Here is a 23,206-nt window from a genome sequence, read left to right on the forward strand (position 1 = left end):
GGCTCGGCTGGGTGAAGACGACTCAAGGTAGGGAGATCTTCAGGGGCTTAGTGTTAGGTTTATTTAAGGGGGGTTTGGGTTAGATTAGGGGTATGTGGGTGGTGGGTTGTAATGTTGGGGGGGGGGTATTGTATGTTTTTTTTTTACAGTCAAAAGAGCTGAACTTCTTGGGGCATGCCCCGCAAAGCGCCCTGTTCAGGGCTGGTAAGGTAAAAGAGCTTTGAACTTTAGTAATTTAGAATAGGGTAGGGCATTTTTTTATTTTGGGGGGCTTTGTTATTTTATTAGGGGGCTTAGAGTAGGTGTAATTAGTTTAAAATTGTTGTAATATATTTCTAATGTTTGTAAATATTTTTTAATTTTTTGTAACTTAGTTCTTTTTTATTTTTTGTACTTTAGTTAGTTTATTTCATTGTATTTATTTGTAGGAATTGTATTTAATTTATTTATTGATAGTGTAGTGTTAGGTTTAATTGTAGATAATTATAGGTATTTAATTTAATTTATTTATTGATAGTGTAGTGTTAGGTTTAATTGTAACTTAGGTTAGGATTTATTTTACATGTAAATTTGTAATTATTTTAACTATTTTAGCTATTAAATAGTTCTTAACTATTTAATAGCTATTGTACCTGGTTAAAATAAATACCAAGTTACCTGTAAAATAAATATTAATCCTAAAATAGCTATAATATCATTATAATTTATATTGTAGCTATATTAGGATTTATTTTACAGGTAAGTATTTAGCTTTAAATAGGAATAATTTATTTAAGAAGAGTTAATTAATTTCGTTAGATTAAAATTATATTTAACTTAGGGGGGTGTTAGTGTTAGGGTTAGACTTAGCTTTAGGGGTTAATACATTTATTAGAATAGCGGTGAGCTCCAGTCAGCAGATTAGGGGTTAATAATTGAAGTTAGGTGTCGGCGATGTTAGGGAGGGCAAATTAGGGGTTAATACTATTTATTATAGGGTTAGTGAGGCGAATTAGGGGTTAATAACTTTATAATAATAGCGGTGCGGTCCGCTCGGCAGATTAGGGGTTAATAAGTGTAGGCAGGTGGAGGCGACGTTGTGGGGGGCAGATTAGGGGTTAATAAATATAATATAGGGGTCGGCGGTGTTAGGGGCAGCAGATTGGGGGTACATAGGGATAATGTAAGTAGCAGCGGTTTACGGAGCGGCAGATTAGGGGTTAAAAATAATATACAGGGGTCAGCGATAGCGGGGGCGGCAGAATAGGGGTTAATTAGTGTAAGGTTAGGGGTGTTTAGACTCGGGGTACATGTTAGAGTGTTAGGTGCAGACGTAGGAAGTGTTTCCCCATAGGAAACAATGGGGCTGCGTTAGGAGCTGAACACGGCTTTTTTGCAGGTGTTAGGTTTTTTTTGAGCTCAAACAGCCCCATTGTTTCCTATGAGGGAATCGTGCACGAGCACGTTTTTGAGGCTGGCCGCGTCCGTAAGCAATTCTGGTATCGAGAGTTGAAGTTGCGTTAAATATGCTCTACGCTCCTTTTTTGGAGCCTAACGCAGCCATTCTGTGGACTCTCAATACCAGAGTTATTTTAAAGGTGCGGCCAGAAAAAAGCCAGCGTTAGCTACGCGGGTCGTTACCGACAAAACTCTAAATCTAGCCGATAATGTGCCAAAGTAGATGTTCCGTCAAGACTGCATGAACTCAACAGGTTTACATTTATATACTGCAATTATAAAGCATACTTTGTTTTTATACTGCTTATTTGTTTATCATGTTCAGTTTAATCAAATTAATCCATCACTTCAATGACACGGTGCAATTAATTAGTATATAATGTTAAACATATAAAATGGTCTGTAGATTTAGAAATATTGTGTGTACAACATACAGACTATTTTTTTTTTAAAGTAAATAAAAACAGAGAGGCGCTCAACCTCGGAACAAACAACAGCATAATAGCTTGTTCTATGGCTAGTTACCACCCAAGAAGCAGCCTCTTTTTGCTCAACATGTGCCTTTCGCAGAGAACTTTCCTGTAGCATATCAGTCTGATCCTGAGTAAACAGTGCAGTCCTGCCCCAAAATACCATGCAATCCCTCTCTGAACGAGAGAAACGGCAAAAGCCCAGGCGTAAGTTTCTGTCTATTGTGTGCCTAATCAATGAGGTGCAGCCATATTCCTCTAGGCACACTTAGCTAGGGAAACTGAGACTGTTCTATGCCTGGAAATACACTATGGGCGAGATTACATAGGCAGAGTCGCCCGCAAAAGCCGATGTCGCCAGTTTTTAGTCTGGTATTGATGTCACATATACGGCGCCACATATAAATGCGGATTGTATATTTCACCCGTTGCGCGCTAATTTTACTCCCATAAACTAACATAGAAACACGTTGCAAATCAGTATAATATATTCAGTGCAAGAACTTACGAGGCCAAAAAGGAGAAATTTGACTCCATTTTCACCTCGCCACACATAGACAGGTGCACCAAGCCTTGCGCTGAATATATAATTACTGTAACTCCTTGAAAGTTCTAACTAACACCTAACTCATGCGCAATATCTACCTGTCAACCGTCATCCCCCACCGCAATAACTAAATACAATCTATTAACCCCAATCCGCCAACCCCCACATCGCAATCTACCTAATAAATATATTAACCCCTAATCCGCCATCCCCCGACATCGCAAACTGCCTAATAAATGTATTAACCCCTAATCTGCCATCCCCCCACATCGCAATAAACCTAATTAACCTATTAACCCCTAAACCACCAACCACCCACAACACAATAAACCTAGTTAACCTATTAACCCCCAACCCGCCAACCCCCCACAATGCAATAAATTTAATCACTAAGCCCCCTAATCTAACACCCCTTAAATTAACCACAATTACATAAAATAATAAAATACTAAGTTAAAATTAAATTAAAAAAAAACTAACATTACTTAAAAAAAACAACCTAAGATTAAATTAAAATAAATAAATCTAAATTACAAAAAATAAAAGTCTAAAATTACAGAAAAAAATAAACCAAATTATCAAAAATAAAAAAATTAAACCTAATCTAATACCCCTATGAAAATAAAAAAGCCCCCTAAAATAAAAACACTCCCTAATCTAAACTAAACTATCAATAGACCTTAAAAGGGCCTTTTATAGGGCATTGCCCTAAGTTAATCAGTTCTTTTACATAAAAAAATACTAATTCCCCCCTAATTGATTTGAACAGCCAATAGGATTTCAGTAGCTCTCATCCTATAGGCTGATTTGAAAATTGCAGCCAATAGGAATGCAAGGTACCCCAAATATAAAACGGGTTGTGTTGTGATGTGATTGACATTGATCACACTGCGACGGATGGTCCGTGACTGAATCTCTAGTCAGGCTCAGAGGAGCTCAGTGGAGGACTGGTGGTGATTACGAGGGAGGCGGAGCTCACTTGCTTTGCGAAGCTGCGCTGTCCTGCCGCCTGTGTGTGCCTGCTGCCAGTGAGTGGCTGACTGCCTACCTGACGTAATTTGAAGTCACTCACTCTGAGAGGGAACGTGCGTCACCACGTGACACAGGCGCTCACACTCTTTTCTGCAGCCAGTAGCCACCATCTGAGCCTCAGCCACCGTGAGGAGGTGTGAGCCCGCTCGCTGCCCACAGTTGCAGTCTCGCAGATCAGATTACCAGGCAGAGACTGTGTGAAGTCGTCAAGAGTGAGGACTCGTCTCGACTAGAGCAGGTAGGAAAATGGTGGCAGACTGTGATGGGGGGTCTCTAGACTAGTCTGACCTGAGGTCGGAAGCCTGAAATCAAAATCAGCTAAAACAATGCCACAGTCAGATTTTCAGTTCAGATTTTCTAAACACCAATGCTGTAGAACAATGTCATTGTGTAACTCAAAAATCCCTTCATAAATAAATTGGCAGCTTACCACACTTTTCATTATATGTTAACACGCTGTACTGTATTTTCTCTTAAATGTGTTGGAAATCAATCCTTTAGGTGTATTCTCCCAGATAAAACAGCTGATATTGCTCATTCAAAGCAGCAACCATAATTCTGTACATTTAATGCTCTGGAGCTGGTATAAAAAGACATTGGAAAACATTAAAAAGAAAAATAATAATAAGTACAGTGACCCTTTAACAGCATAGCATTTATACATGGCTTTTTTTTTTTTTTTTTTTAACAATTTTTATTGTAGAAGAAAAGAATACACATACAATGAGAATAGTAAACAACCATGGCCCCGTACATATAGGTATTCAAACATCTCTTATGATTTAACAGTACTAGGCAATAGTTCAGAGGAGAAGTGTCCATTACAAGGAGACTCTGTTAAAACTAATGTCTGGAATGTCTCCCATAAAATCAAATGTGATGATCAGGCACGGTATGGGATAGAAGTAGTTTGTGTAAGTTAGTAATGGTACGTACCGCCTTTTGCATGGCCATTCCACAGTTCAGTACAGCACTTTCATCTCCAACTGATATATTTACATAGAAAGTGTATTCCTCACAGTCAATAATAACATATAAACCATAACAGTTCAAAACGTATGCCTATTCAGGCGAGAGTAAGAGGAAAGAAAAAAGAGATTAAGGGGGGTATAAAGAGAGGGGAAAAGGCAGAGAAGGAAAGGAGAAAGGGAAGGTTTTGTAGTCTGAAGGACCGGTCCGAGTGGGGTCATTCACCTCAATATTGTAGATACTATTAGGCTACCAGTGAATGTAGGAGAGTTTGCCAATAAAATTGTATGTTATGATAAAGGGCAAGGCTGCCGTTCTTAAAGTGTGCGTATTCTTCTATCTCTAGTAACTCTGAGGTATTGCGCAGCCATTCCTGCCGAGTTGGGATATGGGCAGATTTCCACTTGCGTGCAATAAGTAATTTGGCACCATTCAAACAGTATTGCAGAAGTTTCCATTTGATTTTGCATATTTTCTTTGGTTTGTAGTTTAAAAGGGCTGTGGTTGGGGGTAATTCAAATTGTTCTCCCATGATAGTTTTCAAACTGTAAGTAATGTCTTCCCAGAATGGGAGTAATTTCGGGCAATGCCACCAGATGTGGGCCATTGTGCCAGGAGACCCACAACCTCTCCAGCATGAAGCATTAGACTTAGGATATATACGTTTAAGCCTGTCAGGGGTAAGGTACCCTCTGAACAGAATTTTATGATTAAGCTCCAGTAACCTAGGGGAGGAGGAGGACTTAGCAGAGTTATAACATATGTTGTCCCATTGTTCTTTAGGTATGGAGATCCCCAAGTCAGTTTGCCAGTAGGAGTCATATGAGGGTGTAGGTAGTGTAAGGGTGTCGTCTAACAGTCTTTTTGTTATAGACAGTGACCCTCTGGGTGTTACTCCCCCAAGGCAGAGTTTTTCAAATTTCGTCAATTCCCTCAATAGGTCTTGTCTATGAGATGAGGAACTTAGTAGGTGTGTTATAATCGCTTTCTTTTGCTAAGAACTTGCATTTTCTGAGTTTCCAATTTTGCAAAATTCCACCTTTTTGTGATTTTTTGTTTTTTTTATGTAAAAGAGCTGATTAACTTAGGGCAATGCCCTACAAAAGGCCTTTTTAAGGGCTATTGGTAGTTTAGATTAGGGGGTGTTTTTATTTTGGGTGGGCTTTTTTTATTATCACAGGGTTATTAAATTAGGTTTAATTTTTTATTTTTGATAATTTGGTTTATTTTTTTCCGTAAATTTTAGGGACTTTTTATTTTTTGTAATTTTAGATTTATTTATTTTAATTTAATCTTAGGTTGTTGTTTTTTTTAAGTAATGTTAGATTTTTTAAATTTAATTTTAACTTAGCATTTTATTATTTTATGTAATTGGGGTTAATTTAAGGGGTGTTAGATTAGGGGGCTTAGTGATTAAATTAGTTTATTGCGTTGTTGGGGGTTGGCAGTTTAGGGGTTAATAGGTTAATTAGATTTATTGTGTTGTGGGGGATTGGCGGTCTAGGGGTTAATAGGTTAATAAGGTTTATTGCGTTGTGCGAGATGGAAGTTTAGGGGTTAATCACTTTATTAGGCGGTTTGTGGTGTGGGGGGATGGCGGATTAGGGGTTAATACATTTATTACGTAGATTGCGATGTGGGGGTTGGAAGATTAGGGGTTAATAGATTTTATTTATTGTGTTGGGGGGATGACGGTTGACAGGTAGATATTGCGCATGCGTTAGGTGTTAGATAGAACTTTCAGTGAGTTACAGTACTTATATATTCAACGCAAGGCTTGCTGCGTCTGCCTATGTGTGGTAAGGTAAAAATAGAGAAAAATGTCTCCTTTTTTTCTGCGTAAGTCCTTGCGCTGAATATATTATACCGATTTGCAACGCAGGTCTATGTTAGTTTATGGGAGTAAAATTAGCAGGCGACGGGTGAAATATACGTGCCGCATTTATATATGTGGCTCCATATATATTATAGCAATACCAGACTAAAAACTGGCGACACCGGCTTTTTGGGGCAACGCTGCATATGTAATCTCGCCCTATATATGCCACCACTGGCATGATCTTGTGCTTCTTTCATTTTTTCTCTTTAGTAACAAGTATCTCAGGTTCTTGCTCTCTATCGGCTAGATTACGAGTTTGGCGTTAGCCTTAAAAAGCAGCGTTAAGGGGTCCTAACGCTGCTTTTTAACGCCCGCTGGTATTACAAGTTTGGCAGGTACAGGTGTACCACTCACTTTTCTTTCGCGACTTTTCCATACTGCAAATCCCCTTACGTCAATTGCGTATCCTATCTTTTTAATGGGATTTTCCTAACGCTGGTATTACAAGTCTTGGAAGAAGTGAGCGGTACAGCCTCTACCTCCAAGACTCCTACCGCATTTAAAAGTCAGTAGTTAAGAGTTTTATGGGCTAACGCCAGAACATAAAGCTCTTAACTAAAGTGCTACAAAGTACACTAACACCCATAAACTACATATTAACCCCTAAACTGAGGCCCCCCCACATCGCAAACAATAAAATAAAAAAATGTAACCCCTAATCTGCTGATCGGACATCGCCGCCACCTACATTATCTCTATAAACCCCTAATCTGCCACCCCTAACATCGCCGACACCTACATTATAGTTATTAACCCCTAATCTGCCGCCCCCAACGTCGCCGCCACCTACCTACAATTATTAACCCCTAATCTGCCGACCAGACATTGCCGCCACTATAATAAATGTATTAAACCCTAAACCACCGCACTCCCGCCTCGCAAACACTATAAAATTTGTTATTAACCCCTAATCTTCCGTCCCTCACATCACCGCCACCTACCTACAATTATTAACCCCTAATCTGCCACCCCCAACGTCGCCGCTACTATAATAAATGTATTAACCCCTAAACCTAAGTCTAACCCTAATTCTCACACCCCCCTAACTTAAATCTATTTTTAATAAATCTAAATAAAATTATTATAATGAAATAAATTATTTATATTTAAAACTAAATACTTACCTATAAAATAAACCCTAATATAGCTACAATATAACTAATAGTTACATTCTAGCTATTTTAGGATTTATTTTTATTTTACAGGCAACTTTGTATTTATTTTAACTAGGCACAATAGTTATTAAATAGTTATTAACCATTTAATAACTAACTGGATAAAATAAATACAAATATACCTGTAAAATAAACCCTAACCTAAGTTACAATTACACCTAACACTACTCTATAATTAAATTAATTACCTAAACTACCTACAATTAAATACAATAAATAAACTAATTACGAAAAAAAACCCACTAAATTACAGAAAATAAAAAAGAAATTACAATATTTTAAACTAATTACACCTAATCTAATACCCCTAATAAAATAAAAAAGCCCCCCAAAATAATAAAATTCCCTACCCTACACTAAATTACAAATAGCCCTTAAAAGGGCCTTTTGTGGGGCATTGCCCCAAAGTAATCAGCTCTTTTACCAGCCCTTAAAAGGGCTTTTTGCGGGGCATTGCCCCAAAGTAATCAGCTCTTTTACCTGTAAAAAAAAAATACAATACCCCCCCAACATTAAAACCCACCACCCACATACCCCTACTCTATAACCCACCCAATCCCCCCTTAAAAAAACCTAACACTAACCCCCTGAAGATCACCCTACCTTGAGCCGTCTTCACCCAGCCGGGCCGAAGTCTTCATCCAATCCGGCAAGAAGAGGTCCTCCAGAGGGTCCGAAGTCTTCATCCTATCCGGGCAGAAGAGGACATCCAGACCGGAAGAAGTCTTCATCCAAGCGGCATCTTCTTTCTTCATCCTTCCTGAGCAGAGCGGCACCATCTTGAAGACCTCCGACGCGGAACATCCTCCTTGACCGACGACTAGACAACGAATGACGGTTCCTTTAAATGACGTCATCCAAGATGGCGTCCCTCGAATTCCGATTGGCTGATAGGATTCTATCAGCCAATCGGAATTAAGGTAGGAAAAATCAGATTGGCTGATTTAATCAGCCAATCGGATTGACCTTGCATTCTATTGGCTGTTCCGATCAGCCAATAGAATGTGAGGTCAATCCGATTTGCTGATTGGATCAGCCAATCGGATTTTTCCTACCTTAATTCCGATTGGCTGATAGAATCCTATCAACCAATCGGAATTCGAGGGATGCCATCTTGGATGACGTCATTTAAAGGAACCGTCATTCGTCGTCTAGTCGTCGGTCAAGGAGGATGTTCCGCAATGGAGTTCTTCAAGATGGTGCCGCTCCACTCAGGAAGGATGGAGAAAGAAGATGCCACTTGGATGAAGACTTCTTCCGGTCTGGATGTCATCTTCTGTCCGGATAGGATGAAGACTTCGGACCCTCTGGAGGACCTCTTCTTGCCGGATTGGATGAAGACTTTGGCCCGGCTGGGTGAAGACGGCTCAAGGTAGGGTGATCTTCAGGGGGTTAGTGTTAGGTTTTTTTAAGGGGGGATTGGGTGGGTTTTAGAGTAGGGGTATGTGGGTGGTGGGTTTTAATGTTGGGGGGGTACTGTATTTTTTTTTTACAGGTAAAAGAGCTGATTACTTTGGGGCAATGCCCCACAAAAAGCCCTTTTAAGGGCTGATAAAAGAGTTGATTACTTTGGGGCAATGCCCCGCAAAAGGCCCCTTTAAGGGCTATTTGTAATTTAGTGTAGGGTAGGGAATTTTATTATTTTGGGGGGCTTTTTTATTTTATTAGGGGGATTAGATTAGGTGTAATTAGTTTAAAATATTGTAATTTCTTTTTTATTTTCTGTAATTTAGTGTGTTTTTTCTCGTAATTTAGTTTATTTAATTTAATTGTATTTAATTGTAGGTAGTTTAGGTAATTAATTTAATTATAGAGTAGTGTTAGGTGTAATTGTAACTTAGGTTAGGGTTTATTTTACAGGTATATTTGTATTTATTTTATCTACGTAGTTATTAAATAGTTAATAACTATTTAATAACTATTGTGCCTAGTTAAAATAAATACAAAGTTGCCTGTAAAATAAAAATAAATCCTAAAATAGCTAGAATGTAACTATTAGTTATATTGTAGCTATATTAGGGTTTATTTTATAGGTAAGTATTTAGTTTTAAATAGGAATAATTTAGTTAATTATAGTAATTTTATTTAGATTTATTAAAAATAGATTTAAGTTAGGAGGGTGTTAGGGTTAGACTTAGGTTTAGGGGTTAATACATTTAATATAGAAGGGGCGACGTTGGGGGCAGCAGATTAGGGGTTAATAATTGTAGGTAGGTGGCGGCGATGTTAGGGATGGCAGATTATTGGTTAATAACAAATTTTATAGTGTTTGCGAGGTGGGAGTGCGGCGGTTTAGGGGTTAATACATTTATTATAGTGGTGGCGATGTCCGGTCGGCAGATTAGGGGTTGATAATTGTAGGTAGGTGGTGGAGACATTGGGGGCGGCAGATTAGGGGTTAATAAATATAATGTAGGTGACTGCGATGTTAGGGGCAGCAGATTAGGGGTTCATAGGTATAATGTAGGTTGCAGCGGTGTCCGGAGTGGCAGATTAGGGGTTAATAATATAATGTAGGTGGCGAGGATGTCGGGGGCGGCAGATTAGGGGTTAATAAGTGTAAGGTTAGGGGTGTTTAGACTCGGGGTTCATGTTAGGGTGTTAGGTGTAGACTTAGAAAGTATTTTTCCCATAGGAAATAATGGGGCTGCGTTAGGAGCTGAACGCTGCTTTTTTGCAGGTGTTAGGTTTTTTTTCAGCCGTCTCAGCCCCATTGTTTCCTATGGGGATATCGTGCACGAGCACGTTTTTACAGCTTACCGCTACTGTAAGCAACGCTGGTATTACAGTGAGAAGTGGCGCTAAATTTGCTCAACGCTCACTTTTCTGAGGCTAACGCAGCCATTCAGAAAACTTGTAATACCAGCGTTGTTTAAAGTAAGCGCTGGAAAAAAAAGGCTCGTTAGCAACGCAAGTTTTTACCGACAAAACTCGTAATCTAGCCTCTGGCTAGCTCTATAAACCTGATCTACATTTTTAAAATAGAAAAAAAGGACCGAAACAAAAAGTATAAACTACAAATATGTAAACAATTTTGCAATAATACTTTGTAATACAAATACAGAGGCATAAGTAAAAAAAAGAGCAATAATACTTTTTTAAGCAAATGAAAGTCATGAATTAAAATGAACACATCTCTTGCATGCCCCTTTAATCTAAAAGTTGTGTACAGGCAGAGCATGAATGCCATCTGCTATCCTTGAGTTACCACCGGCAGACAAAACATCTACAAGATACCAGTGTAGGCGGCTTTTTTGAGCAAGGTTATTTACCCTACAGAGATCACTGTTCCCACAGACATTCTTTTGTGGTTTTGTGAGACAACTCACTTGAATTCAAGATGGAGAAGAGAGTGGTTCTGATTACAGGATGTTCTTCAGGAATTGGGCTGGGCCTAGCCGTACGTCTAGCCTCTGACAGCTGCCAAAGATTTAAAGGTAAAGCAGATACTTACAGGATGAGTATGCAGTGAATTCCTCTCTGGTGTTCTAAAAACACTGTAATACTTTGCCATGTATTAAACATTTAAAATAGCAAATATGTTTCATATGTAAGAGGGACACTTACCTTAAATCTAAGTCCTTAGTGAAAGGAATCTACATAATATCAACTGTCCCATTATCAAGTTGTATCTTAAAGTACTTCCCAGCAATGGGGTCATATAAGATGAACAATATGTTTCTTCTTTAGTTAGCCTACACCACCTTGTACCACTGTGATTATATAATTATCACTGAGATGCTGATATTTAGAAACAAATGTACTGTTTATTTATATGTGTATTTGTTTCTGTTTTTGGTAAATGTACTGCATAGTTTTATTGAGCAGTTGGTAATGAATTCTGTACATTCTATAAAGGCAACTGGAAATCCCCAAACTGTTAAAGAGATTTTCAGTGACACATATGGTTATTTTCATATGTTCTGTATATTATTTTGCCACCAGTCATAAAAGACAGATTCACTAGGAATTAAAATAATATTCAAGAAAGATATATCTATCTCTGTGTTATACTAAGGAGATCACATATTACAATTTGGTCAGATGCTTCACACTTAAGTGACGCAGCTCCTTAGCATACAAAGGAAGGGCAAATAGAGAGTTAAATTCTAGCTCACTATCCTCTCCCCTTTAAAAAACACCTTAACTACATTTTTTATAAGAAGACTATTAAATCTGTATATACACCTGAAAGCTTTACAGCATCAGAATATATCATGACGGCAGAAAAAATAGGTATTTATAAAACATTCCAAAAAGCTCTCCAGAGATAAAAATCTCTAGTTCCAAAGCAAACACACTAGATCTAGAGTGGTACCTCACACTTACATAGGAATTAAATATATGTTTTACACTGAAAGGATACTTGAATTAATAATCCAAGCAAATGATTGTATCAGTCCCAAATTTGTCTAATATAAGTGTTTAAGTTGTTGGGAAATGTTAAGCACAATGATCCAGCTAAAGAAGGAAGGTTTATAAGCACAGATATGTGACTGTAGTTCTGTTGGCTAATAACCCCTAAACTCCCCAAGCACAACAGAACGTTGTCAGTTCCAAGAACATCTGTATTATTTCCTGCTACCACTCTGCTGATAGATGAGTCCATTTATCTATCACTATTCCTGTAAATACTTAAGTATTTTTAAAAGATTTCTTTAATTTTTTAGCAAGTCCTCTCGTTCCTTGAAATATAGTCACTAAATACTCACTAACTGATTACTGCAACTAGACATATTTTAACATTTCTAGTGTTCTTTCCCCTCTCTTCTCTTGCCTGGTGCTTTGTATTTATTATTATTTGCTTGATATAATGACTTTTGTCTTCATCCAGATACCATAGGAAGAAGGGTTCTAGTGACTTTATTTTATAAAGATGAGCCCAAATTACTTTGGGTTACCTATGTTTTACATTTGAAACAGCCTATGTCATTGTTCCTTATACATTTAATTTTCTTTGTGAATCTTTAGACTTTTGTAAAAATGTTTTCATGCCACAAGATCTTTTTTACACCAAAAGATACATAACTTCATTATTGTGTTAATATATTTGTCAACTGGATAAACACAGATATGTAACTGTATTTCTGTTGGCTATCTGCAGTCTATGCCACCATGCGTGACCTAGCCAAGAAGGAGTGTCTGCTGGAGTGTGTACGGGACTGCCATGTAGACACCTTTGAGATCCTCCAGATGGATGTCACGGACCAGCAATCTGTGCTGGCCACCATAGAGAAGATCAAAGAGAAGCGGGTGGATATTCTTGGTGAGGTGGATCTTGGATTTTTCATTATTTACATTAAATTTCAAGAGACATTTTATGTCCTGTATGAAACATCATACTTTAGATGAGTTTGTGACTTGTGAGTTAATATATAAACCTGGTGGTGTTCCGTATAAGAAATATAGGTAGTCATCTACTTTATACGGTTTAAAAAAATAACAAAAATTGTATCTTTTGTGTTTATTTTTTTGCCATAGACACCAATCTTACAGTGCTCAGTGTGTATTATTATTTGTTTCTAGATACCCAATGCACTTTTATTTTGCATAATCTTCTTTAACCTCAACTCTACATGTGCAATCCCCAAACTGTACAAAGGGCCCCACAGACTCATGGACACATATGTACATAGTATTATACAAACCATGTGTAGTTCTTCAGGAATCACATTCACATCTACATAGGGTAAGAGTCAAATAGGGTCAGATTCCCACACATACAGCTACATGCTTAAAGGCATTTTTTTGCCCACTCTTTGGGAAATATCCTCTGGATGCTCATGGCTGCAGGTAATTTTGTGCATGCTGCCAGTTGACACTCAATACCATTATAGAGGCCAGTATATTCATCAATGTGTAGAGCCTCAGTATTATTATACAGTGCAGCTTGTTCATTATCAGTGTGTAGATACACAGCATCATTATACAGTTGATTGCATATTAATGTATAGTAACTTATCATCATTACATAGTAAAGCATGTCTATTATCATTATATAGTTACTCTTTGTTGTCCAGCTGCAAGAAAGTTACTCGTTGTCATTTTACAGAGCAGTGTGTTAATTATTATTTTGAAGGGGATGCTAGAGGCGAGCTTATTGTGTCATAGGCTGCTGTGTTTTCCATGAACAATATGGAAGCTGTCATTCAATGTAAAAGAGAGAGACTCTGGATAAACATGGTGTAATGTGTGTTATACAGCTACTTGGACCATGCATTTGTTTATTTTGTGTTATTGTACACATGGGGGCATATGTATCAAGCTCCGTATGGAGCTTGATGCCCCGTGTTTCTGGCGAGCCTGCAGGCTCGCCAGAAACAGCAGTTATGAAGCAGCGCCGGTCACAAAGACCGCTGCTCCATAACATGTCCGCCTGCTCTGAGCAGGAGAACAGACATCGCCGGAAATCAACCCGATCTAGTACGATCGGGTTTATTGACACCCCTCTGCTGGTGGCCGATTGGCCGCAAGTCAGCAGGGGGCGGCGTTGCACCAGCAGCTCTTGTGAGCTGCTGGTGCAATGCTGAATACGGCGTATTCAGCTATGTCTGGCGGACCTAATCTGGACTGTCGGATCAGGTCCACCAGACTTTGATAACTAGAGGCCACGGTAACAAAATGGATAGGAGGTTAGAGTAGGTACAGAAGAAATTGGATAACAGGTTACAGTAGGTACAGAAACAATTGGATAGTAGGTTTGACTAGATACAGAAGCAGGTACAAAAAGAAAATAGATAGGAAGTTTAGAGTAGGTACAAAAAGAAAATGGATAGCAGGTTAGAGTAGGTACAAAAAGAAAATGGATAGCAGGTTAGAGTAGGTACAAAAAGAAAATGGATAGCAGGTTAGAGTATGTACTGAAATAAAATGGATGGGAGATTAGAGTAGGTACAAAAAGAAAATGGATGGGAGATTAGAGTAGGTACAGAAGAAATTGGATAGTAGTTTAGAGTAGGTACAGAAGAAATTGGATAGTAGTTTAAAGTAGGTACAGAAGAAATTGGATAGTAGTTTAGAGTAGGTACAGAAGAAATTGGATAGTAGTTTAGAGTAGGTACAGAAGAAATTGGATAGTAGTTTAGAGTAGGTACAGAAGAAATTGGATTTCTGGTTAGAGTAGGTACAGTTTGGTGGTTTATCTAAGGCCCTCTGAGATATCAATTTGTCTCTGCTCTTACAGCTCTCAACTCTTTCAGGAAAGTCTTATTTACCCCCAAAAAATATGCTGCCCTTGTAAAACACCTGCACTCATATACACTTCCCCTATCTCTTTAATCATTTGTCTTCCACACATACAGTGCATTTAAATATGTTATACTGGTCCATAGTAAAGTTAAACGCACCTTGTGGCAAAATGGACTTTTAAATTGTTCTTACTGGAAGATTGGTATACAGCATCTAAGGGTTGCTAAGATTGCCAAATATAAAAATATAGAAAAGGAACTGTGTGGCAATTTGGAGAATTGGTGGCCTAATTTGTGCCTTTTGCATTGTTGTTCATCACTGTATTAATTCTCCTTTACTCATTTAATGTTAAACTATGTGGTTTCTCTCTATAATTTTGTTGTCTGTTTTACTGATCATTCGCTATCCATCTGTCCTTCTTTAAAGGGACAGTCAACACCAGAATTTTTGTTGTTTTAAAAGATAAATAATCCTTTTATTACCCATTCCCCAGTTTTGCACAGCCACCACGGTTATATTAATATACTTTTTACCTCTGTGATTACCTTTTATCTAAGCATCTTCTGACAACCCCCTGATCACATGACATTTTATTTATTATCTATTGACTTTCATTCTAGCCAATTAGTGCAGTGTCTGCCACAATTCACAGGTGTGCTCACAATGTTATCTATATGGCTTACAGGAACTAGCTCTCCCCTGTTGTGAAAAGCAAATACAAAAGCATGTGATTAGAGGTGGCCTTCAAGGGCTTAGAAATTATCATATGAGCCTGCCTAGGTTTAGCTTTCAACTAAGAATACCAAGAGAACAAAGCAAAATTGGTGATAAAAGTAAATTGGAAAGTTGTTTAAAATTACATGCCCTATTTGAAACATGAAAGTTTTTTTGGGACTTGACTGTCCCTTTAAATCATACCATGTCTTCACCTGTCACCAGTTAATGGATTATTTCCTCTCTCTTATATAGTGTGTAATGCTGGTGTTGGTTTGATGGGTCCTATTGAAAGTCACTCATATGAAACAATTAAGAACATTTTCGACGTCAACCTTTTTGGGACAATTGGTACTGTTCAAGCCTTTCTGCCTGGGATGAAGCAGAGAAGGTCTGGTCAGATCATTATCTCTAGCAGCATTGGAGGACTGCAGGGTAAGGTTCCCAACACACAAAATACACCTCAACTATAAGTTAATATACATTTGCATTTCTCTTGACAACTGTCTGGAGTTGACTGTAACTTAAGGCCTGTGGTCTGTGTTTAATTGGACAAGGAATCAAATTTAGTATTATCATATGTACACAGTCACATATAAACTCTGTATTCACATATATTATAAATGTGCTATAATGCGGGCCACAAACATATAGCCATATACAATAAAATATGCAAAAGATGTATTTATTTTTCTTGCACTACCTAAATATATTCCTGACTTCACACACTCCACAGTGATTCCCATTTTATCTTGATTGAAACCAATGACTTTTTCTAACCCCCATTACATATTTTAGGCTGAAACATAATAATTAATAATAAGTAAGAACTACAGTATTTAAGTCTTACAACCATCTTGTGCAGGAGGTTTTTAATTATTTTAATATTCTGGTACTAGTCAAAAAAAAAACTGGAATCTGTGGGACTTTAGAAGTTTAACCTTCTTTTTGTTATGTGTCAGTGGTGTAGTTTTAGTTGTTAAAAATTTATCTCAACAACCTGTAAGATTAAAGTGATCGTAAATCCTAGTGTTTGTGAAACGCTAGGATCTACCAATGCAACAAAGGAGACTTTCAGTCATACAGTTCCTTTATTTGTCTGATTCGTTCGCTGCTCTGAGTGCCTCAGGCCGCCCACGGCAGAATGCTATTTTATCACTGAGGTGATCTTAGCCAATAGCGTGCTAGCTATCCTGCATAATGCCAACTGGCCCGCACTGCTATTGGCTAAGAGGTAAAAATATCACCTCATTGAAAAATAGCGTTCTGTGGCTGTGGGCGTTCTGTGGCTGTGGGCGGCCTGAGGCGCTCAGCGTGTAATACTCTGCAGACAAATAAAGGAACTTTCAGCATTAAGTATTTTATACTTCATGACTGAAAGTCCCATTTATTTGTTGCACTGGTAAATCCTAGTGTTTCAGAAAAGCTAGGATTTACTATTACTTTAATCTTTTATCACTAGATAAAGTGTAACATTTTAATAAAACATGTTAAAGTGACATATAGAACACTTTGTAATTACAGCATTTGTGTAGTGTTGCAATAAATTAATTTGCTGGCAGATTGTGAAAGCTTTCTAGATTGAGTTAATTGCTGCAACTGTTTTTCAATAGCCAAACACCCACCACCACTTGCCTTTACTTACTGAGGCATGTTAATCATGTAAAGTCTCCAGTGTGTACTTCCTAATCTCTAATATAAACAAAAAACAGTTTTCTTAGTTAAAGGGACATAAAACTCATATGTTTTTTTCAGTTAGAGTTTAAAAATACTTTACAATTTACTTCTATTATCTAATTTGTTTAGTTTTTTAATATCCTTTGTTAAAATGGAGACTTAGGTAGGCTCAGGAGCTGCTGATTGGTGGCTGCATATATATATGCCTCTTGTCATTGACTTTCAGCTAGCTCCCAGTAGTGCATTGCTGCTTCTTCCACAAAGGATACCAAGAGAATGAAGTATAGAAGTAAATTGAATAGAAGTAAATTGGAAATATTTTTTTTTTATTTCATGTTCCTTTAAATTACAGGAAAAGGGAGCAAAATAAATTGTAAAAGTATATTGGAAAGTACTTTTACTGCACATAATTAAGTAAAGTATATTGTATTACAATCTCAAGTGTTGAATGCCCCTTAAAGGGACACTGTACACAGGTTTTTCTTTGCATAAATGTTTTGTAGATGATCCATTTATATAGCCAATCTGGGGGTGTTTTTGGAAAAATTTATATTTTTGCTTATTTGTCAGACTCCTAACCAAACCAAAAAAGTTAAAGATGTATACTGATGTCTACAGACTCTGGCTTGTGGGTCTTTTCATATGCAGAGGAGGGGGTGTCTGCTTTTCTTGCTTTCTCAGCCCATTTCAGTGGGTGTCCCAGCTCTCATCAACAGTGCTAAATTGGTAGCTTCTAAGTAAGTTTTTAAAAGGTTTTATACTGGATTTTTAGATCAGTATCAGTGAATATTCTTCTTTATAGTAGTGTCTATTACATGCAGTTATATGAAAATTGGTGTATACTGTCCCTTTAAAAATAAGATGCCTTTTTTAAATTGTACACAAAAATATCTTTAAATATGCTTTAAAATATATTTAAAATGATATAAAAGGGCAAAAAATATATGTTCTAATATGTTATATGCAAGTAATAGTGCAATAATAAAGGGCTAGATGCAAGTGGAGCGCTAAATTATTGAGCCCCCGCAAACGGGCAAATCTAATAATTAACCAGCCATTATAAGTGGCTGGTTATTGCTACTGCAAGCTCACAGTAGCAATTGGCGCTTATAAAATTAACCAAAGGTCAGATCGTTGGTAATTTTATAAATGTGCCCCAAATGCCCCCAAAATACAGTGTATTGTAGTTTATTTAAAAAAAAAAAAAAAGAAAAGAGGGCAGAATCTTTATTTTTTTAATAAAAGTACTGCACTAGGCAGTATTTTGGGGCTAAAATTGGTGGGCGTGGGGTGTTGAAAAGTGCCTTTACATTGCGGACTATGGGAACTATGTGTATGTATTTGCTTATATACATATATATGTATGTGTTAATATGAGTATATACACATATTAACACATAAATATATATGTATTTCAGCATATACATATATATTTAGGTTCGCTGCCATCGCTGTGCCACTTACTCCCCTTCACTGCACGATGTTCTGATGCTGTCATCAGAACAAGGCTCCCATAGGAGCCTATGGAAGGCCACTTTCATGAGCGCAATGCTTCCTAGCAATGCGAACGCAAGGTCGCAATCGAATTGCTGAGAACTTGTAATACCAGCGCACATTAGCGTGCACTGGTATTACACAGTGGAGCTCTAATATCGCTTTCATGTAAGCGATATTTAGTGCTTCACTTGTAATCTGGCCCACAATGCGCTAACTAAGCGCTCCTTAAAAGTTTACTTTCAGTAGTGTTTTTGTGCTTGAGTGGAAAAAAAAAATTGATTGCTATTTGTAGTCTGGCTTATGTGTTTAGCCCCTGGAAATGGATTAAACAAATCGTTAAAGTCAGCACCAGAGCAGCAATGCACTATTGGGAGCTAGCTGAACACATCTGGTGAGCCAATGACAAGAGATAAATATGTGCAGCCACCATTCACCAGAAGTTCCCAGTAGTGCATTGTTGCTGCTGATAAGGTTGCCAGCTGTCCTTCAAAAAAATACTGGAAAGTCAGCAGATAACGGGGGGGGGGGGGGGGGGGGGAATGAATGTGGTAGGCGGTCTTGTGGCCAAACTCAGGTTTTCACAAATTATTGTTACATATACTGTGTATATATATATATATATATATATATATATATACACATATATATATATATACACACATATATATATATATATATATATATATATACATACACAGTATATATCACATTTTATGAGGCTAGTAATTTTTTTTAAATATATATATATAATTTACTTACAGCTGCATAGTGTGTGTATATATATATATATATTGGCTGGCACTATTTAAAGATCCCAGTAGGTCCTATCTTACTGGTTCTGACTGACAGGCTCCGCAGGAGGCAGTGTAGACTGTAGACAGCACAGCCCGCGGGTCTTCTTGGTGTTGTGACGTCACGTGCATGATCAGGTGACGTCCGACAGTCTCACACACTCACAGGCAGCACAATGCAGGCTGAGGCAGGGGCACATCAGGAATAACTACAGCTGAACTGAGAGACGCTCAGATGACTAATAGTATAGCTATGGGCTGCCATGGCTGGGCTTGGGTTACTATCTTACTGGCTGAGTAGGTAGGTTGGGTATAGCCGGATGTGGCCTGGACTCCGGCCACGGAAGTAAATAGTAAAAACATTTAAAAAAAATTCAAAACACATCTTCTTAACCTTTTTGGAAATTATATATATATAAAACTAAGATAAAAGTTAACATAAAATGGTCTTATACTTAAACGCTGTATCAGAATCATGATTTAATTTGTATTTTCCAATCCCTTTAAAAATTCAGTGTTTATGGGATATTGTGAGTGTTCTCTGGCAGCGTTCTGGCTTTTTATATGTGTTTTTTCTTGGTGTGTGGGCAGTTTGTCTCTCACACACATGATGTTTGTCTTGGTGCTGCTAAAGGCCGGTGTATACTTTTCTCAGCACTTTGTGTTTCCATGATGACCTTGATTCAAGAAAGAAACAACAGCAAAGGCAAAAATGGAGGAGGTGAAATCTAGCACATGGTTTTTATGTCCCGTTACTCAATAACACCTCTCTCTTAGGGCCCGGTATTTAAACCCTCGCCGGCATGGAGAGAAATCATGCAAAATCTTTGGGATTTTTTTTGAGTTTGTATTGTAATGTAGGTGTTTCTGTTTCACATAAAAAACACTACATAGCAACATAAGGGCCTCACCGTACCGAAGAGACTTCTTATAATATCTCGCTTGGTTTTGAATATCAGGCCCTTTGTATCCTGTGTCTTTCTGTGGCCTTACTCTACTGGTGTTGTGTTGTGTAAAAGACTCATTGCTGTGCGTTAGTAGAAACAGACATCTTGTCTGCAAATAAGAATTAAAAGGCATGCGGCTAGATTATGAGTTTTGTTGTAAGGTGAAAAAGCAGCGTTATCAGGTTATAACGCTGCTTTTTTACTACCGCTGGTATTACGAGTCTTGCAGGTTTAGGGGCACCACACACTTTTTTGGCCTTACCGCAAATCAACTTACGCAAATTGCGTAAAGTCTTTTTTTCAATGGGACTTCCATAGCGCCGGTATTACAAGCTTGTCCTGGGAGGCCAAAAAGTGAGCGGTACACCCTATCCCATCAAGATTCGTAACGCATTCTAAAGTCAGTAGTTATGAGTTTTACACTACAAAGCTGTAGCATAAAACTCATAACTAAAGTGCTAAAAAGTACACTAACACCCATAAACTACCTATTAACCCCTAAACCGAGGCCCTCCCACATTGCAAACACTAAAATAAAATTATTAACCCCTAATCTGCTGCTCCCAACATCGCCGCCACTATAATAAACATATTAACCCCTAAACCGCCGCACTCCCACCTTGCAAACATTAGTTAAATATTATTAACCCCTAATCTGCTGTCCCTAACATCGCCGCCACCTACCTACATTTATTAACCCCTAATCTGCCGCCCCCAACGTCACTGCCACTATACTAAATGTAGTAACCCCTAAACCTAAGTCTAACCCTAACACCCCCTAACTTAAATATAATTAAAGTAAATCTAAATAAAACCTACTATTATTACCTAAATAATTCCTATTTAAAACTAAATACTTACCTGTAAAATAAACCCTAAGCTAGCTACAATGTAACTATTAGTTATATTTTAGCTAGTTTAGGGTTTATTTTACAGGTAAGTATTTATTTTTAAATAGGAATTATTTAGTTATCAATAATAGGTTTTATTTAGATTTATTTTAATTATATTTAAGTTAGGGGGTGTTAGGGTTAGACTTAGATTTAGGGGTTAATAAATTTAGCATAGTGGCGGCGACATTGGGGGCGGCAGATTATGGGTTAATAAATGTAGGTAGGTGGTGGCGATGTTAGGGGCGGCAGATTAGGGGTTAATAACATTTAACTAGTGTTTGTGAGGTGGGAGTGCAACGGTTTAGGGGTTAATATGTTTATTATAGTGGCGGCGATGTCCGGAGCGTCAAATTAGGGGTTAATAAATATAATGTAGGTGTCGGCGATGACTGGGGCGACAGATTAGGGGTTAATAAGTGTAAAATTAGGGGTGTTTAGACTCGGGGTTCATGTTAGGGTGTTAGGTGTAAACATAAAATGTGTTTCCCCATAGGAATCAATGGGGCTGCGTTACTGAGCTAAACTCTGCTTTTTTGCAGGTGTTAGACTTTTTCTCAGCCAGCTCTCCCCATTGATGTCTATGGGGAAATCGTGCTAGAGCACGTACAACCAGCTCACCGCTGACTTAAGCAGCGCTGGTATTGGAGAGCGGTATGGAGCACAATTTTGCTCTACGCTCACTCCTTGTCTTTTAATGTCGGGTTTATAAAAACCTGTAATACCAGCGCTGTATGAAAGTGAGCGGTGACAATAAAGTGCAAGTTAGCAATGCACCCCTCTTACCGCAAAACTCGTAATCTAGCCGTTAATGAATTAGCATTTCCCATGCGTTCTTTTACTCCCTATCTGTCCTTACCACCTCGCATATCCCCCAACTGTCCCGATTTTCGTGGGACAGTCCCAATTTTCAGGATCTGTCCCGGGTTGCATTACCCCATGCATTTAAAAAAAAAAATGTTTAAATTCTATTGGGCCCATACTCAGAAGCAGCTGGCTTTTCTCTCCCAGAGTTAGATATCTGTTAGATTCCCTTTAGAAAAGGAATGGTGTGTTGGTTAAGCAGGAGTAAGAAGGCTGTATACCCTCTGACCTCAGGTAATGGGGACCTCTCTAGCCTACCTCTGGTAGTGATGACGTCTAACCCCTGGTGCTAATACTAGCATGCCTTTAGTTTTATACGATGAGCAGTGCCAACACCAGGGTAACGAACAGTGGCAGCCGCAGACTGCCAGCTAATGTGCTTGCCAACCCCAGGACCCCATACAATAAATAGGGCCCTCAATCCCTCCTGTATGTGTTTGTAAATTTTGTCCTGTCTCTTACAAGTCTTGTATTGTTTTATTTAAATGAATTGTATCCATGGACAGCGCTGCGGAATATGTTGGCGCTTAATAAATAAAGTTTAATAATAATAATAATTACAGATACCCATATATGACGGTGTGTTTGTCTATCTGTATCTATAAGTGTGTGTGTGTATCTGTATGTATAAGTTAATACTATGTAGTGTGTGTATCTGCATGTATAAGTGTAAGATATGTAGTGTGTGTGTGTGTATCTGTATGTATAAGTGTGTGTCTGCATGTATAAGTGTATGCTATGTAGTGTATGTGTCTGCATGTATAAATGTAAGCTATGTAGTGTGTGTGTGTATCTGTATAAGTGTGTATCTGCATGTATAAGTGTATACTATGTAGTTTGTGTGTATCTGCCTGTATAAGTATATGCTATGTAGTGTGTGTGTGTGTATCTGCATGTATGAGTGTATTTTATGTTGTGTGTATGTGTGTATCTGCATGTGTAAGTGTATGCTATGTAGTGTGTGTATCTGTATGTGTAAGTGTATGATATGTAGTGTGTGTATCTGCATGTATAAGTGTAAGCTATGTAGTGTGTGTGTGTATCTGTATGTATAAGTGTATGCTATGTTGTATGTGAGTGTATCTTCATGTGTAAGTGTATGCTATGTAGTGTGTGTTTGTATCTGCAT

At 38.0% G+C, this 23,206-nt stretch overlaps 1 protein-coding gene across 1 annotated transcript in view; it reads left to right on the forward strand.

The window, feature by feature from the left end:
• The first annotated feature begins 10,634 nt into the window (after positions 1–10,634).
• Positions 10,635–23,206, forward strand: part of HSD17B1 (hydroxysteroid 17-beta dehydrogenase 1) — a 105,092-nt gene continuing 92,520 nt past the window's right edge. The window contains exons 1-3 of the mRNA XM_053694175.1: positions 10,635–10,946; positions 12,614–12,775; positions 15,667–15,846. Of these exons, the coding sequence (XP_053550150.1) occupies positions 10,850–10,946; positions 12,614–12,775; positions 15,667–15,846 (439 nt within the window). The 5' untranslated portion in view covers positions 10,635–10,849. The remainder of the gene's footprint in view (positions 10,947–12,613; positions 12,776–15,666; positions 15,847–23,206) is intronic.

The sequence above is a fragment of the Bombina bombina genome, chromosome 1 (assembly GCF_027579735.1).
Source record: "Bombina bombina isolate aBomBom1 chromosome 1, aBomBom1.pri, whole genome shotgun sequence".
NCBI lineage: Eukaryota > Metazoa > Chordata > Amphibia > Anura > Bombinatoridae > Bombina > Bombina bombina.